The sequence below is a fragment of the Tyto alba genome, unplaced genomic scaffold (assembly GCF_018691265.1).
Source record: "Tyto alba isolate M040663 unplaced genomic scaffold, T.alba_DEE_v4.0 Super-Scaffold_32, whole genome shotgun sequence".
Taxonomy (NCBI): Eukaryota; Metazoa; Chordata; class Aves; order Strigiformes; family Tytonidae; genus Tyto; species Tyto alba.
The window spans coordinates 7,398,948-7,418,223 of NW_024881307.1; the positions used below are offsets into that span (position 1 = coordinate 7,398,948).

Consider the following 19,276-nt stretch of genomic DNA (forward strand, 5'->3'; position numbering starts at 1 on the left):
AGTCTAAATTAATAGCCACCTTGAAAAAAGCCACAAACAAGTAAAACCAAACCACAGTACAGTACACAAATGTGCCATTACTGTAAATACCTACTGATTCACGTCATTTATTCAACTGTTCCTTTTTTTAAAAAATTGTAGGCATTTTTAGCCTTTAACAGTTCCTCTTTCTTCACAAGATAATTATCTCCAGTATAGAGTTCCTTGCTATTGCCCTGTGTCACATAAAAAAAAAAAAAATGCAAATTGTACTACAAAAATTATGCATAACTCACTGAGCTCATTGTACTTCCCGGCCATTCTTATTTTATTCACACTTTTTCAATCTATTTAACACATTCAGGTTGGATTCTTTGGGGACGTTTTATACATGCTATCCATCTCAACAGCAGGACTCAGATCAACATCATACAAGTTTGCTTCCAATAACAAGGAAGGACTTAACTGTTGTTTTTCTAAGCACGCAAAAAAGGGGGGGAAGGACATATGCAAAGCGCGCTTCCAAAATTCTTTCCCTTGCAAATTTATAAGCATAGTATTTTCCATCTGTTTTCAGAGAATGTCAGATAATAAATTACTATTCCACCTTCTGTTCTGGAAAACAGACCTTGTACTCATCGTTTACACCCATGCCACCCTCCCTCTCCCACCCCCCCAATGTCTCCACCCACCTCCATCATCAGTCCTGATTGATTATCCCAACAGAATAAATCAAACAGACCTAGATACGCTTCAGTAAATTTCCCCTTTTAGGGCAATTTACAATTAGATTTGTGATATGTCCAAAGAACAGCAGGCATCCGTCCCCATCAGCCTCAGAGGACAGAGGCTATTCCCAAGACATGTAGCCACACTTGACATGATAACGTTATTAACAATGCATTTATACAGCCATATCTAGAATGGTAATATAAAAAATTCAAATTGCTAAACAATATACAGAAATTGTGGAGAAAAAAAAAAAAAGGCAGTGAAAAGAAGTCACTAGGAAATATACTAATTATAAACGAGAAGGGTGATATGTTTTCAGAAATTCTGTATAAACCTTTATTTGGTAATGTACATCTAAATACAATTCAGACCATTAACATTTTATCCACTCGTACCTTTTATATACTGTCTGAAAACACTATGTATGTTGTGGGATTTTTACAGCATTTATTTGCATGCCATTTCAATTCACAGGAAAATCCTTGCATCATTAAAACAAAGCTACACTGAAAGTGAAAACCGAACCACTTAGACAAGCATAAGCCATGACATGCCACCAACTGCCTCCTCAAAGGGTTAAATTCTTAAAGCACATAAATTTATGTAAAAATTAATGGCAGCAAGAGGAAAAAATGAGGGTTTTTTTTTAAAAAAAACCCTGTCATTTTCACTGGAGGGAGTCTACACAGATTGCAGTGTGCTATGTCTGGTGAAAGATAACTGTAATTATGTATCAAGAGCCAGACTTAAGAATCAAATCAACAATTTAGGAGGGGAAGAAAACAAACAAACAAAAGAAAATGAAAAAACCCACAACAAACCCTAAACCAGACAAAGAATATCAGTACATAAATCAAACTGTTTCATGGTACTTAAAACACAAATGCCTGAAGGCAGATTGCCAGCTAAGCAAAAGTATATTTCAATATCCTCATGAGCATCACTGTAGTGTCTTGTCTGATTAAGCCACTCTCCGTGTAAACATCTTGATACAAGTTTTGAAGAATTATAGCCTCATCAATTGGGTTTGAAACCTGCCCTTGCCCTGTTTCATTAATAAGTTCAAGCAAAGAGCTGGCTAGCACTGGACTAAGACTTGATATCCTGAAAACCAGTTTCAGATGTGAAACTCATTTTTCAGTACTATGGAAAAAGTCTGTGCCGGACAGGAGGAGACAAAGCCACCAGCTGTTGGAAAAGTGCACTGACCTATCCCAACACCACAGCAAGCCCCTGGGGAAATACACAGTTCAGTAGGTAGCTGCCCTAAATTCTACACACAACTCTAAGAAGTACAACTGAAGGATCAGAAACCCGACAGTATAAACCACTCAACATCTACAATACTGACAAATGGTTGGAGATTTATCATCAGATTTTATACTTCTCTGAGACTCCGGGTTCTCCCAAAAACCTTCATCCCTTCAAGTGCAGGCCAGACATAAAGCAGATACCATCAACAGCAAAACGGGAACCTGTTTTCTTTGGAAGACCACTGGCAAATCACTTGCCACACAGACAGATGAAATACATAGCCTTTGCTTTATGGAGGTGGAGAGACTGGAGATGGACCTCTACATACTCTCTAAGCAGAAGAGCAAGAGCTCTTGACTTCAGACAGAAGTCCTAAGAGAAACTCCATTTCTCTTGTGCAGCACCAGATGAAAACACCCACCAGTTCAGGATGCAAAGTCAACAGAGGCAAAACTGCAACAATTCTTATAGCTACCCCTCAGCTTGATAGAAAACAAGATTAGATGAAGAAAATAAGGTACTGTTTGGTAGAACAAAGCCTTATTCAAAACTTATTCTCATACAGCATCCTAAAAATGTCCCCTACTGGCTTGAAACCAAGGTCCATATGAGACTCGTGCATTTAGAATGCCAAAGGCAGTATTTGATGGCACAGACAATGCAGAAAAAAAAAAAAAAGACAAGAGAGATAAAGTTCTGCATGGCCCCCTCACGTACTAGGCTCTACTGGTCTAAGCAGTTAATTTTCTATCCTGACACAACTGTAATCAGCGGAACACCTACAGCTTTTGCAGACAAAGTTATCTGTCTCAGCTACACAGTCCACTAACTGCAAAGGGAAATTTCTTCCCAGCAAGCCAAAAATGGACAACTGGTAACTGAGTCAACGACTACTTCAAATGTCCTTCTCAGAATAACATTTTCAAGGATGGCAAGGGAACATACCAGTCTAGCTTCTCTGATTAGGCTGTCATCTTTGTACAGTGCACAGAGAGCTTGGCTCAGCAGATACAGAAGATCTTTGTTGAGGACTCTGTGTATCAACATTACAAAAATAACTGTTACAGCCATTTCTACCCTTAGTGCTGGAATAAAATACACTCATACCATATCCAATGCCCTTCAGCACTATCACACTGATATCATTTTGATGCTAACCAAAGCTAGTACTTGTGTGATCATAATCTGCCAGAAATACTCCTTCCTTCTTATCAGACCAAGCTTCTGAATGCTGAGATTTTTCAAGACACAATTATGGAAAACCTAGCTGTCCAACAAACACTGCGTGCAAGAATACATCAGACCAATTCTTGTCTTTAACATCAGCAAAGGATGTTTAAGCAAAGAGGCTAAAAAAAAAAAAACCTAGGCAGGTATTTCTTCTTCTCTCTTCCCAATTGCAAATATTTTAAAAATATGCTTATGATTTATCAATCCAATCCAAAATATCAGTTCATTACTCCAGTTCAAAAGCACAGGGTCATGAATGATACCATATATGTATAAACAAAATAAATAAGTACTACTGATCATCATCGTATTTATTCCTCCTATTTCAAAAGTAAAAATCTCCCACCATAATTCACAAACTCCATTTGGTGTTTTTTTCGCGAGAAAGCAACTTTAATAACAGAACAATAAATTAGTGCCACCTAGTGGAGTTAAAAATGTTAACCTGGATAAGAGCTTTCAAATCTTACATCTTTCACTGCACTGTTTTTAATTTATGCCCTCTATATAAACATCTAAATGAAATGAAAACAGAAACACTTGAATAGTTCTTCCCTGCAGTGCATACAGCTTATCAGTCAAATACATCAGTTAAGTATTCCTCAACTTTCAGAAATCTGCAGAAGCAGTAACTGAAGACCAATACATGTCTTCAACATCAGCAGAAATTCATCTTTAGAGCTATTGAGCATGCAGCCAATAGCTCTGCAGTTACAATGCGTATTGCCCAAAAATTAACAGCAATGTTCACAGTATAATGGGAAAAAAAAAACAACAAAAACAAAAACAACATCGCATCAATTTATAAGTATTTTTCCAGCAGTTTTGAAACTAACACCACATAGGGGAGCTTAACATAGCGATATCTCTGCACCTTAACAATAAAAAAAAAAAATACTGTTACTGTGTGATTATGTATTTCTCTGTTTCAGGCCTTCTGCAAGGGCAACAAGATCACTCATCTGTTATATGAAAGTAAAAACTATTACCATTAATCCACCCATTTGTGGGTTAATTCAAGCAACATTTACATGACCTTTCCTACTTCTGTAAGATCTGAGATTGTTCCTCTATGCTCAGTAGACTGAGAATGCTAAGTCTAACTAACATTATATTTGTTAACACATGTTCAGAATTGGTTTGAAATGTACAAAGAAATATCATTATCCCACGTTCATAATGCATGAGGAATGCAAGGTGACCAGCCCTGCCCAGTATTCTTCACACAGGACATGAAAGAAATAAAATGCAGAAGAAAACCTCAAACCATTCTAGATCTTTTGCCTTACTTCTCTTAACAACTGACTCTTAAAAATCAAATACATCTCAAAACATATAATTTCTAAGGCTAGCTGCAAAAAAAGCATCCTACAGTATGCAAGTGCCATGTCCCAAATGAGGAAAAAGTAAATCAGGTGATGTAATGTCTTCCAATGTCTAACATGATATATCGAGCAGCATATCAAATATAATCAAAGCTATCCCCATTTCACTGGACTTGCTTCTTGTAAGCAACACAAGAATCTGGTATTAGATATGCTGTCCACAGTATCCTGTAAGAGAACAAGACCAGATCTCACCTATAAAAATAATGGAAGGCAATTACAATAGCATTTGTCCAGCAATCAAGGATGAAAGTGCTATTCCGTCTCAGGACCAAAAAACTGAACACAGTCCAGAAAAAATGGGAGCATGTAGCACAATCTAAATCATAAGATCATAATTAGTGGTAATGACATTCCAGGCTTTTAGATAAGCACAAAATATTATTTCACTTTCCATTGTTAAAATAGCATTTCTGGGTTTTATGTGATTATAAGCAGGATTACATCTCAAGCCATAATGCAGTGGTGACACACCATCATTTAACAGAAATATCAACTACAGCTGAATTATTTGGCACTGGAATTGATCAGCCAGATTAAAAAACAAAACAAAACAAAACAAAACTTACAGAGAAATACAAAACCAACTGTAATTTCCTTGAGAAGAACCCACGTAACCAACCACCCATTCCTTTTTGTGGGTGTAAGCTATATGTTCTTTTCTCATGTCCCCAAATCTTACTCATTTTGCAAAGGTACACAAGACTACAAACACAGAAGTACATACTTCAAAACAGTAAGTACAATGCACAGTTACATGTGAAATACGAATATATGGTCAAGATACCACAGCACCCTGAAGCTACAAAAGGAAGTTAATTCTTGTTAAGGCTTCCACATAATTAAGGAGTGAATTACACATCCTGTATATAACAAAGATTACATTTTCTTTCTGAAATGCCTGTTCTACGGGCTACCATTTTAGGAAAATACACATTAATTTTACAATTATGTAATTAAGCATTCAGATGTTCCAGTAAGAATACCAATTCCCAAAGACCTTACCTTTACAATGCTATCATTTAGCTCAAATGTGGAAATATTTTTAAATTTATATTAAATATGTAAATACAGGCACTTTAAAACACTTCCGGATCTGATACAATGTCAGGCAGAGATATTTTTAGTTCTAATCCATTTAAAGTGCTAGATTCCAAGGGAATCAGAAGCATTGCTTTCACTCAACACTTCAACTAAATTCTTCTGGTCCCACTATTCACTGTAATCTTCAAGAAAAAGGAGATAAGATAAAACCATACACCTGATAAGAAAATACATTTATCCTTTATTTTGTAATGCTTGCAGGTACTTCTGTATGTCCCAATAAATAACAACTCACAAGTGCATTTGCACACAAAAGACATTGCAGAAACACATAAATAATGCAGTGCCTTAATACATGAAATAAGCTAGTCTGGGATTTGCTATTTTTATCTCAAGTCTTATTTGCATGTACCAATTTAGGTTCATGAGAAACAACTACTGGCTTCTGAATATGGCACTATTCATTCTCTACTCCTGACACAGTGACTGCAGCTAGCTACAAAGCCACATGAAAACAGAATCTTAAGCTCATGGATAACTGCAACAGCAACAGCCAACAACTTGGTACACATCTGGCTTGTGATTTCATTTAAATCTAGATGCACTATCACAAAACAAGTACTCTTCATATACACAGTTTCTCTTAACCAAAGTAAGTTTTGAAATCAGAATCTGTTAGGACTTTGATCTATAAATAACTGGCATATTCAGTCTTTTCCTGGGGGATTAACATTTTCAAAAGGTGGATGAACTTAAAAAGAGAGACAGGTTATCAGAAACTTAAGTGTACATATTGAAAAGAAAGTGACTGCTTTCATTTACTGCTATTATGAGAACAGTACAGCATTTAGAGTTTTCTCATTTACCACAAATTATTAGTTCATCAATACAATGATGCAAAGACAAAAACAAGCTTGTGTCTAACAAGTTTATTTCTACTATTGTTGTACAAGCAAACACAAACCAGTTATTGATAAAAAGAAATATTTGAAGTGTGTTTGCCCTGTGACTGTGCACAGAGTACAAGAAAAAATACAAGGTAAACATATTTCAGATACTGTTTCAACAGCTTTTGCTCCAAGTACAAAGGGCATCTTTTAAACCTGAATATTCAATGTCTATTTAGCAAAATAATTGAAACAACTGCTTCTGAAAATATGTGTTTAAAAAAAAGAGTCCTATTAAAACACTTCAATACATTGCAAGTTATCTTCTGGTAGAGAGACTGAGTAAAGGAATAAATCAGACAGAGGTGAGTTTGTTTAATGCATTAGTTGATGTTCAGATTTGCTGGTGATAAAAGGAAGATTTTCATTCTTACAACAGAAGACAACGTAAGCGTGAAATACTATGAAATGCTGACAGAATAAGTGTTTTAAATACTGACAGTATTACCATTTAAAAGAGCTGAGAGCATCCAGCAAGGAAAAGATCACTGTATATGTAAGTTTCCTATACTTCTTCCTAACCACCCACAAGTCATTGCTGGAAACATCAGGTCCAATGAATTTTAGTGGGAGCAGTAAGGCAGGTCCTACGTAAAAAAAAAATGCTTCCTCATAAGGCTACTTTTTTCCTCTTTCAATTAAGTCCCTATTTTTTTTCATCAGGTGTAAGAAAGATTACCACAACTCATTTCAACTCACAGGAATGTCCACTTGTTTGAAAAGTGCCGGGTTTGGCCAGTCTGCAGACTTACATTCATCTTCACTCAAGTAATCACTCTTGAACCTTCTGAAGTAATCATATCAACAGGATGCCCACTTGGCATGATCCCTCAGTACAGTATCTCAGAACAGGTGAGACAAGCTCCATTCTGGTTATTATGTACTACTATCACTGATGGAGATAGCAGCTTTGCACACATGCCTAACTGCAGGATTTACCTCCTAATGACTGATACTATGCAAAAGCAAACCGAACAAAAGCATGACCGTAAGTCATGCTTCTTTGCTACGAATAAAAGCACCCAACCAACAGAAATACCCATTTTCAAGTACCGAGATAAAGTAACTTTTATTCTGTTAAAACAGAAACATTGCACAGCATAGCCTTAATCTAGAGCTAACATTCATGCTAGCTTGAAGTGGAAAATTACAGTCTTCTCCTAGATACAAACACAAGCATACACTGCAGCACTTAACTCTGCATTATTTTTGTCTGTAAAGCACAAACTACTCTAAATTTAGCTTGTATAAATTAAGTATTTTATGAAATATTCATTTTACAAAGAAATGGAGAAAAATTGTAGAGCTGACTGGCCAAAGCCCATCCACAAAAACCCCCAATGGCAGAGCTAGGAAGTGAATCCATATTAAATTAAATCTCTACTCCACATGCCATTCCTCTTCTTGCAAGCCAGTGACGTCTCTTAAGCAAAACTCAGCTTAAAGACCAAGGCTGAAAAAATTCTGCAGCCAATCAGCTTTTAAACTGTAGCTACAAAATCCCTACAATAATAAATAAGTGATCAGGACAGAACTAATATATAACAAATGTTCTTTCTTTTTCTTGTAGTTGTATCCAGCTGTGAAAAGACAAAAGCTAGAACATAAAAAATGATAGTGATCTGAATACATCTAGAGAAGCTTTACAGATGTGAAATAAGGTACTTAATTAGCTACAGTTCAATAATGATAAAAGGGACTGAGAAATGATCACCCAGAATTCTAGTGATGACAATAGGGAGAAAAGCTAATTAGGTTTCACACCTCTTTGCAATATTCATTAAGATTTTCACTTATGATAGCTTTTTTAGTATCTATTAGTTCTTACAGTCTAGTTGTCCATAATATATACACATTTTATTTTCGTAATAGTATTCCAATATGCCTGGTTTTTTCCTAACAAATACCAACCACTAGGGAGTATATAATGAATGCTAAATGCCTTCTAGTTGCATCCCACAGATCATGAAGAGATTAAATTCCAAAAGGATTTAGGGGAATATGGAGTAATTCTGTATGTCTGTTCACAAGCACTAAACGCATGTTACACTTCTAAGAGATTATCTTTTGAAAACACTACAACTGAAATATGGTTACGGTAGTCTGCTCTTTTGAATTTTGCAGGCTTATAATAACTTATTAAGTTACTTGGACAAGCAGTTGTTGATTATATTTTTCTAAAATGGTATACACAAGTGTCTGATGACTGTTTCTCTCAGTATTAACATATTCAAAAACACAAAATGAAGTTCTTGAAAAATTATAATTAGCCAATACTGTGAGCATGCATTTTGCATGCTAGAGCCTGAACTACACAAAATAAATGCTTTAAGCGTATTGATAAGTGTTATTTCTACCCACTGCTAGAGAGAAAGTTTTAAAAAGGGTTATTTATAAGGCTTTCAAAGTACACACAGGAGCGCACTGTATAAGTGCATCGTTTTATCATAACAATGTCACAGCTTGCTCAACAATTCAATGACTAAATACTAAGGCAGCTATTCTTAAAATGCATCACAGATGGAAACACATCAACATCAGTTGTATACATTATTTGCTATTACACTTCACCTCTAAACACTGGAAGTGTTTATATAAACATATGAAGAAAATAAATGCACAGAGTAACAGAAATTGTATTGCATAGTTGGGTTTGGGTTTTTTTCCTTCCAGCCATTGATACAGTAACTGCAATGACATACAGGCAAGGTTTTGATACATGGTGAAAATCCTTCCATTTCTAACCTAGAATGTACAGACTTGGACACATACATCAAACTTTTACAGGTTTTTTGTATTTTGGTGAGAATGGTTGGGTTTATCAGAAGAATGCTCTTCTGCCTTCTTATACTGACAGCATTACCAAATCTACACAAAAAATTCCTCACATTCACAACAAAAAACCCCACTCTCTTCAGCCACAAAGCTATCATTTTGTACTACAGATGGCAACAATAAAAACACCAAAAGCTCCATTCCTGTGATTAATTTCTTGAAAGTCTTTTTCAAGTTAAAAATCAACCTTACCCCAGCCAGAACATCAACACTCAAGATTTTCCTGCTGTCTTCAGTTCATAAGATAGCTGTTTCTAAAACTCCTAGTGGTTTATATTACTTTACTCACGACCTTGAGAGTTTCACATTAAAAGAAAACTATCTGGTATTTTTCTAGCAGAACACAATGAAGTTATTTCAGTGTAGGAAAATATGTCCAAGTTGTTGATAATACAAGGATAAGCAAAAGAGGAAAGATACCAAGGAGTTCAGCAAACAGTAGAGCTCAGTGTTACTGATTAAATACAAACATATGATAACATCTGGATTTGGGAAGTACAGTGATTATATTAGTTTTCTGATCTGCAGTTTCTCCCTCCAACAGATATCTTTATTTCTGCATTGGGATCAGCAGAAAAAATGTCACCATAGGAATAGATTAGGTTTCACCTGTGCTTAAAACAGAAGCTGTTGATAATACTACTCATCACCACCACAATCAGACTCAATTTGCAGGCCAATACTCTTAGCCATTGTGCCACAGCTCCTTTCAAAATAAAATTCCTGCTATAGCGTACTATATAGATACACACACACACACACACATATATATATATATATATATATATATATATATTTTATCTGTATGTCTTCTCATTTAGAATACCAAGCAAAATAATTTGAGAGCGATCACTCACGGAAGCATTTCTACCATTCCCCAAAGTTCATGTTGTAAAACAGAATAAAAAGTGTTGATGTTTTTTTGAGACTGTCGAACACTTTCATTGCTTATACAAGGATGTCTAATGTAAGAGAATTTACTGAATTTCCTGAATTTGCAGACAGAGAGTATAGACAAGGCTAGCAATACTCATTAAACATGTTGCCCCACATTGCTCCAAAGTAACTGCTGAAGTAACATAAAATCACATTACCACAGGAGTGATGTAGGCCTAAGAAATTTTGTTATTTCCACAACCTGAAACTTCCCCAATCTTTACATCTTCCATGTGTTTTCCAAAGGTATCAAGACCTAGAGTTTTGGCCACTGTATTCATAAAAGGCAAACACAAAACATTTCACCCGTATTTTATTTTAAATCCTAATTGCCTGATAATCCACAGAGTATCTGTATATTTAACTGAGAGTATCTCGCATCCTGTAGATTACAGCATACAATGATAACTTGCTCCCCTCTTAACCCTACCCCCAGCATTCAGACTCCTTACAAGCCAGGACTGCTCCACATGAAATGCAACGACCAAATGGGACTGTTCTTCCACAAAACACTAAGCTAATTCTCCTGCATTCAGTCTTTCCACTTGAATGGAATAAAAACCCTTTTGAGAACAACAATTCCAGTCCCCCCCCCTTTTTTTTTTCTCAGGCACACTATGGGACTCCTCAGTGCATGCACAATGCAAATAAAGCAAACTTCCTTTGAAAGAGTGATTAATATGCAAAGACAGACTGCTTTTTAGTGGGATGTGAAGAACCACCAACAAGCATCTCCAAATTCTGAGGTTTCTTCAATTATTTCCAGTGTTTATTTTAAACATAAGATTATGTAATAATACCACACATTAAGACTAATTTGCCACTATTGTGTAAACACCACCAAATTGGCTGTTCATCTTCTGTATATTTAAATGCAGCCTTGAATATCCTGGATATGAAGGCACTGAAAAAATAGGATTTAAATTTTTGAATCCTTAATGTATATCAATCTTCAGGTTAAAAAGACTGCATTTAAAATCCACTGTAAAAAACAGCATCTTTTTTTTTTTCCAAATGTTTAGGGATTTTTAAAATAAAACAAGAAAGTTTACAATATTACAAACCCATTTCAGTGACAATTAACTAACTTCTGTATGAATACACTGCAGTTCCAGCAACATTTAAAGTATTTTTTTTATGTAGTTGCTTTGGGGACAACAGATACAATATAGGAAACCTCTGAAAAAGCCCAATCAGATTTGGAGACAATGATTTTCTATTGCCATTGTATAAAATTTTCATCACTACTTTTCATCATTTATCACCTGGTCAACGACACTTACTATGTACAACTCAGCCAGGACTCTCCTAAGGAAAAGGCCTTTCATTTCAAGTGCCAATGTACCATACTCTGCCCAAAATGAACTCAAAATGTAGTTTCAATATATTAACTGACTCATTTCTTATTCTAACCCTTTATTTCACAGCCTTCCCATCCTTTTCACACAGGTTTAAACACTCCCTTTCACATCTTTGGAAATTAATTTCAAGTTAATCAACATGGTAAATTATTATTAAACATAAACCAGTAACCAATAGTTAACATTCTTGTTTACATTAAAAGAGTTCAAGGTTGATACTTATCACTGGTATAAACAAAAAATTTAAAAGTAAATTAAATATTTAAATAAGAATCTATTATAACTAATTTTATAGCAGTAGCTGTACTAAAAATCACAGAATCACTGAGGTTGGAAGGGACCTCTCGAGATCATCTCGTGCAACAGGGGGAGGCAGCTACAGCAGGTTATCCAGGAGTCTGTTTAGATGGGTTCCAAATGCCTCCATGGACAGAGGCTCCACAAACTCTCTGGCAACCTGTTCCAGGATTCAGCTACCACCCTCACAATAAACAAAAAGGGTGTTGTTCTGTTTTCTTATGTTCAGACAGGATTTCCTGTACTGGTTTGTGTCCGTTGTCTCTGGTCCTGTGACTGGGCATCACTGAGGAAAGCCTGGTTTCCTTCTTCATTCCCTCCCATCAGGTATTTACCCACATGTATTAAGATGCCCTCAAGTCTCCTCTTTCCCAGGCTAAACAGCCTCAGCCTTCTCAGCCTCTCCTCATACAGAAGATGCTCCAGTCCCTTCAACCATGTTTGTGGACCTCCACTGTACTCACTCCAGTAAGTCCATATCTTTTTTGTATTGGGGAGCCCATAATTGGACACAACACACCAAATGCGGTCTCACTAGTGCTGAGTAGATGGATTTTAAGAAAATTAATCTGTCTTGCATACTTTTAAAATCAATAACAAATTATGAAAAGTACCTATCCTGATTTACAAAGACCCAATTTTTGTAACAGTCTTAAATCCAGGAAGAAAACAAAAATAATTTTCTTCAAGACATTATGAGACTGGTGATCCTGGAACACTTAAAACAGTCTAGAGTTTCTTTATATGCATTCTGTCCTGGCAAACAATAACCTGATAAGGTGATGGATATTTGTTTTAACCCCAAATAAATCAGATGGTCTCTCTATTCTAAAAAATTAACCATTTCAATGGATTTCCAAATTATTTTCTACGTCATTCTACCAAGTTTGTACTAAATCGGGCAACTCCCAGCTTTCACAACACACCCTGCAGACCTCTGTATCTGTCTCGTCATAAGATTTAGGATGCAAATAGCTACAGGATCAACCATGACATATCACATTACTGTCTCTAGCCTAAACTTAATTTTCTTGCATCAGAATTACAGATACAGGGCTTCATCCCTGCCATTACAAATTGCTAGCAAAAATAGTTGCAGGATCAGTTTCTGCCATTCCCTGGTTTTGGGTCCCTCTGGGACCTGGCCTTAAGCCAACCGATGTCAAGTTTACTATTGACTTCTGTGGACAGTCAAAGCCTTAGACCTTTAGTACCTTAGGTATCTGGAGAGGGAATAAACACAGAACCTGCACTGTAGAAAAAGTGAACAATTATAGACTTGAGCTGAAAATCTCTCATCCTTATTTTTAAATCTGAGGTCTAATTTTAAACATACAGTAGAAAGTTGAGACTTATTAATCTTCAGGCACTTATTAATCTTCAGGCACAAGCATTTTATTTTCTTCAAATGTAACATAGCTCCCTTGTTTCTGCTGCAAATACACAGGTCTAAATGATTACTAGATATTCATACTAATTATTCACTTTTTAAGTGTGATGGCTTAAGAATTTGGATAAACTCATCTAGCTAAAGTATTATGTGAATATATCACACAGATGCTGCTTCTTCAGAGGACGACTCTGGTATCTTAAAGCAATTTGCACTTGCTTGGGAGGATAAACCTTCCATTGTTAGCTACTCCCCCAAAATCAGTCTTTCTCAGCAGCTGCCTAAAGATCTAAAGTTACCAGGACTACAGCTATTAATGTTCTACATTTGTCCAAACAACAGTTACAGTACCTGTAACACAAATATTGCTTGTGATAAAACAAAATCAACCTTAGATGCCAAAGCCCTTAACAAGAACCAAGAAATACTATAGCAGAAGTTGTCAGGTAGCCTTAGTCATTTTGAAATACAACATCATCTACCCTGTACACCTCAACATGTTTTGGCACAAGTTTTTCTTTCGTTCTTCCTTGGAAGGTCTAGAAGCTGCAAATATGATTCACTGTATGGACAGCAATTATCCACTCTATCATCATCTTAGATATAGTGGAAGCTACTGGACTTGAACTGTAAATAATAAAATAATTTTAATCTTAAGTTTATCCTTGATTTTCAGCTATTCCACTTTCTTTAGCCACCTATATTTTAAACTAAAAACCACAGAAAAATCTCATTCCAGTACTTAGTAGTTATTGCCTCAGCCACTTATCAATGTAATGTATCAGAAGGGCCTAAAAGCCTGTTGTTTGCTTCTCGCAGTAACTTCAAAAGGCAACGTTCCTAATGAGCAGCTGCATGGGGAAGCTGCACTTCAACACCATGAACTGAAAGGGCATAACGGCACTACCGCCAAGCCCACCTAATTTACATCCCTTTGCATCAGCAAGGGCTTTAAACGATGGCAATGTATTTTCCTAAACAAAAGAATCCAGAGCCAGCATAGATCTGACCTTCAATTTTGATTCTGTGATTTTTACGTCTCAAAATCTATTTGCCTGGTGGCTCTTTTTTCCCTCCAGGACTTGAGAGTGGTGTCACGAAAGCCAACACATCAAGTCCCGTGAAAACATGCGCAGAAGGACACCATTCAGGAAAGTGGAAGTGCCTGGGAGCTGTAGTTCTCTTTACAGACACACCCTCATGCAAGTTACTCCCAGACATTCCCCCGTTACAGAAAGCTACTGTAGGAAGACAGCACAGCTTTTTTCCCTGAATATTTTCAAACTTTTATATTTACAACTGAGTTGCTTTTCGTATTTTGTCTCACATTTCAGATCTTCATGAGCGCATAGAATTGGGGAAACAACACAGACATCACCTTTTCACTGCACCTGAAAAATACTGTAATAGCCCCTACTTGATTTCTTCTGATAGTTTCCAGCAAAAAATCTATGACACACACTTGCAAGGAAGACGACTTCTCCCAGTCTGCTTACACAGGAATTTTGGAAAGTTCATAATATCTTACTATTTTCAAGTTGTGAGTTAGAGTACAACAGAATTGTTATTGACAGATCTAATCATACTGAAGTATACTGCCTTGCAAACAAATGCTTCAAAAGCTGCACAAGAAAACCAACAAAAAAACCTGGGATTGTGAATTCTCTATATAAACAGTATCACCAGGTGTGTTAAATAATGAGTAGAAATGCAGGATCACCTTTTAAATGAGAAAATAAAACATGCTTTTGTCTCTTACTGAAACTCTTTCTGTTCCTTGCAGACTGATGGCAGCAGATGCAGTATTCCCTCCTCCTCCCCCATCAATTGGTTCTGCTTTCCTGCCAGCCAGTGAAGGCAAACCCATGGCATTACCCAGAAAAAAAAAAAAACCTCAAAACAAACCAGTCCCCCCCCTTCCCCAAACACGCCATTTTCTATCAATAAGAAACCAATCACTTACACCCAATGGCAGAAAAGTCTATAGTTGAATTAGGTTTTTGGAGATGACACAAGAAAAGTGAAGGTACTTTCAGTCTGGAAAGCAACTACAAGCTTTAACACTTAAAAAGTGGGTATTCATTAAATTACTATCATATTAAATGCCCTAAACCCACCCACCCAATGCCACAAAAAAAAACAAAAAAACAAAAAAAAACAAAAAACACAAACACCCCCACACAACACACCCCAAAAAAATCCAACAGTTAAGTCAGGACTTTTCAAGTTCATGTGTCAAGAGGATAAAGTTTATGCAAAACACAATTATATAAGAGACCATAGTTCTCAGGATGTTAACGAAAGATGAGCCATCTGCTGTGCTTATAAATCAGCTTCTAAATTGTAAGAGAATGTTTTAATTTAATAATAAATTAAATAAATCATCACTGTCACAGTCCGCAAGAATACATACAACATGTGGAGTTACTCTAAAAGATGTAAAGGCATGCTTTTGTTCTGGACCTACCACATAACTGTCACTCAGAAAACAGTCTCTTCAGGTATTCTTCACTAATAAGCATCTATCTCTTGCCTTCTCTTACATTTAAGCTACTGTAAAGCTGTAGTTATGGTTTCTTTACTAGTATCATTGCAGTTGCTCCCTCTCTTTTGCAGACATCTCCTTCAACATCATAGCTTCCAAAGCAATAGCCTCTCTCCCCCCATCACAGGCTGGTGAGGTCAGCCGGGCAAAAAAGAAGGTACAAGCTATAGCAGACCAAAGCATCCTTTAGCATGTAAAGCTTAACTGATGTGCTGGGTGCTGCTTTTACCATAAACAGTGATGCTGCTTTGTTCTAGCTTTTTAATATTTTATTTAGGTTTTGCATTCTCCATTTTCTGCTGATTTAACAGTCCAGTTCCAGCTGTGCAGCTCCCTAGGCACCCTATGCATTCATAATTACTATTGGATAAACATGTATTTGAATGGGGCAACAGATGACACACAGATAGTTTTTCTTTGCTTATTCCCACCTATGTCATCTTATAATAGTTGAGATCAAGAATGTATGCAGTGATGGTGACTGGAGGGCGTGGCTGAGCCAGATGCAGAGCTAGCAACAGGGAAGAACTGTGTTGGAAATGGAAAGACAAGGACCCCTTATTTGTTATATATACCCTCTAATAAGAAGTAATATAACTTTTTTATTTATAATAAGGAGAAGCTATCTAGTAGCACTTATGACATAGGAGAGCTGTGTATTGTTAAGAATGGGTGTTGTGCTGATGTTAAACAGGTGGCTTGATTTGGCAACAGTCTTGAACACACTGGTGGCAATGGTCCACCATGCCCAGAGCTGGAATTGAGCCACAACAAGATAGCAATTGCTACTATGATAGTAGACGGAGCTTCAGCAGAACTAGTTGCTTAAGGAGATAGGGAATCATCAGCATGGGAATGAGGAAGTGAGGAGTTATGGTAGTTAAGGACAGCACTGAAGCAAGGGGTGAAACAAAGTTGTGCAGAGAGGCCTGCTATTATAGCAGTGATGGGAATGAATAGTGCACCGGGGTACAGTGCAGAGACAGAGAAACAGGGTACACGAGCTACCCAGAGATAGCTGGGATCTGGACAGAGAGCGAGCTTTACTGAGGTAACAGCAGCAGCGATTGGGAAGTAGCTAGGAAAGGATGATCTCAGAAGGGGCTGCAAGAGTAAAGGCAATGACAGTTTCGAGGCATACATAGCAGGGACAATCAGTGTGGGTGCTCTGGGCCACGATGCTTGCAAAGGAAGAGCTTAGGGAGGATAAGCTGTAGGACAGGCCAGGGAGGAAACACCAACACAGCCAAGAGTGGGCGCAGAAGGTTCTGGGGAACAATTCCTAGCGAGGGCGGCTAAGGACAGAGCGGAGCAAGTGGTCTGGGGCGACGAGGATCGCGGAAGGGTGGCAACAGGAACGCAGCACATCGGGGCGGACGGCGGCGGGGACGGTGTCAGCCCAGGGGCGGCTGTAACCGCACCCACCCAACCTGTCGCCCGCCGGGGCGAGCGGCCCGGGCCAGGGCCGGGGAGGCGGGCGGCCGCGGCACCGGGCCGTTACGGGCGTCAGCGACGCACGCGGCTAACGGCCGCCCCCCCCCTCGCCCCCCGCCTCCGCGAGCAGGGGCGCTCGCGCCCGCCTGCCGCTCCCTTCACGGCAGCGGCGCGCGGCCCGCGCCCACGCCCCGCCGCCCGCAGCGCCCCGTCTCTTTTCCCCGCCATCGCACCCATCCTGCTCCCCCCGCATTTCCAAACCCCCCCCCCAACAGCTATTCTAACCCGCGCCCTTAATTGCGATCGCATCTCTTTCCTCCCCGCGCTCGTTGCAGCTTCTGCCCCGCACATGCACCGCTTGCAAGAAGGAGGGCGGATGGGCAGGGGCGGACACCACTGCGTAGCGCTGTAGCATCCTCAGTGTTCACAATGAAGCCGACGCAACAACGAAAATCCACCGCCTCCTCACACGGCGACACCATTAACACAGCGCACGTAGCATCCTCTCTGCTTCGCTCTCCTCCTCTTCCCCCATCTCCATTGTCTGGGATTCACAGCACACCGAAACCCCCGCCCGGGGGAGGTGAGCTCCCGCGGGGTGAGCGATTCCTCCTGTCGCATCCGCGGACAACAGCACCAGAGCGCAGAAGCGCTCGCTCACCACCTTCTCACCTAAACACCCACACCCTCCCCACCGCTTTCTCCTGTCAAATTCGCACAGCCCGAGCCATATTTCCCCTCCGGCTCTCACGGCAGCGAACAATGTGCACGAACCAGCCACCACGTCACGCACACCGGGCGCGGCTGAGAGGGGGGGACCCCACCGTGGGCTGCCCCTCCCTCCCTCTCCCCCGCCGAGCCCGGCGGCAGCGCAGCGCAGGGCAGCAGCGGCGGGGTCCGCCCGACCCCATTGTTCGCCCCGCCAGGTCCCGGCACTCTCCCTCCCCAGCCCCGGGCGTACCTGCGGCTCCAAGCAAAACCAGCGTCCAGGGCAGCGCCGTGGCCAGCAGCATCGCAGCCGGCTGGGGGAGAGGGAGCCTCTCGCGAAATAGCCTTTTCCTGCAGTTCGGAAGAAACGCAGTTCGCTGCTTTTATATTTTTCGCTTTTTTTTTTTTCCCCCCGCGTTTCCCTTCGCCGCTGCCGGCCGCGCTCCAGCTCCGTTACCGCGCGCGCTCCCCTCACCACCTTCTGCCGGCTGCGCCCCGGCCGCGTCCCGGCGCCGCCGCGCTGACTGACAGGCGGCCTCAGCACCGAGCCCCGGATCCCTGCGCCACCGGCCGCGCGCGGAGGGTGGCACCGCCGTGTTCTTCCACCCGCGCCCACCTCAAATAGTACCGCGCAGCCCGCGCAGGAGCGGACTAGAGGCGCCGAGGGGCGCTCCCGGCCGCCTCGGAAACGCGGCGCGGATTGCGGAGCCGGTTCGGCGGTCCAGCCGGCGGAGCCTCCCGGGTCTCGGGCGCTCTCAGACCCGGGGCAGGGCCGCGGCCCCTTCGGGGGTAGTTGGTTGCCAAAAATGCAATTAACGAATTAGGCGGCCCGCGGGGATTTGGGAAGGGACTTCCGTGCCGCTTTGGCCGGCACCTGCCCGAAGGAGTCCCTGTGGGAAGGCAGGTGGGACACGAAGAGAGCAAGGGGAAGACCCTTTTATCAATCCCCTCTGCTTCAGCTGGGTGTTTGTTCCATCTTGGCATGAGTGGGCCAGAGCCTGGTGAGAAATCTCATAGCAGGGTTAGCAGGAGTCCCAGAGCCAGGAGTTCTTACAGCCAACATGTTGCCACCGCTGACACTCGTGGGAAAAGCCAGGGGGAAACTGGGCAAAGAGGTGCTCTGTGGAGACCCAGCTCTGAAGGAAGCAGGTTGCCAAGTTTTGAACCGTTTCTGCCAGGCCTCCTTCCACAGGGCTCCA

At 40.1% G+C, this 19,276-nt stretch overlaps 1 protein-coding gene across 10 annotated transcripts in view; it reads right to left on the reverse strand.

The window, feature by feature from the left end:
- The window catches only part of NCAM1 (neural cell adhesion molecule 1), a 150,390-nt gene extending 131,739 nt beyond the window's left edge, over positions 1-18,651 (reverse strand). For 4 of the 10 annotated variants that reach the window (XM_042800639.1, XM_042800638.1, XM_042800637.1 and 1 more), the window contains exon 1: positions 18,331-18,644. In XM_042800639.1, the coding sequence (XP_042656573.1) occupies positions 18,331-18,382 (52 nt within the window). In that variant the 5' untranslated portion in view covers positions 18,383-18,644. Of the gene's footprint in view, positions 1-18,330 lie in introns of all 10 variants that reach the window. The other 6 variants (XM_042800636.1, XM_042800641.1, XM_042800640.1 and 3 more) reach the window with 4 other exon arrangements.
- Positions 18,652-19,276: the final 625 nt, after the last annotated feature.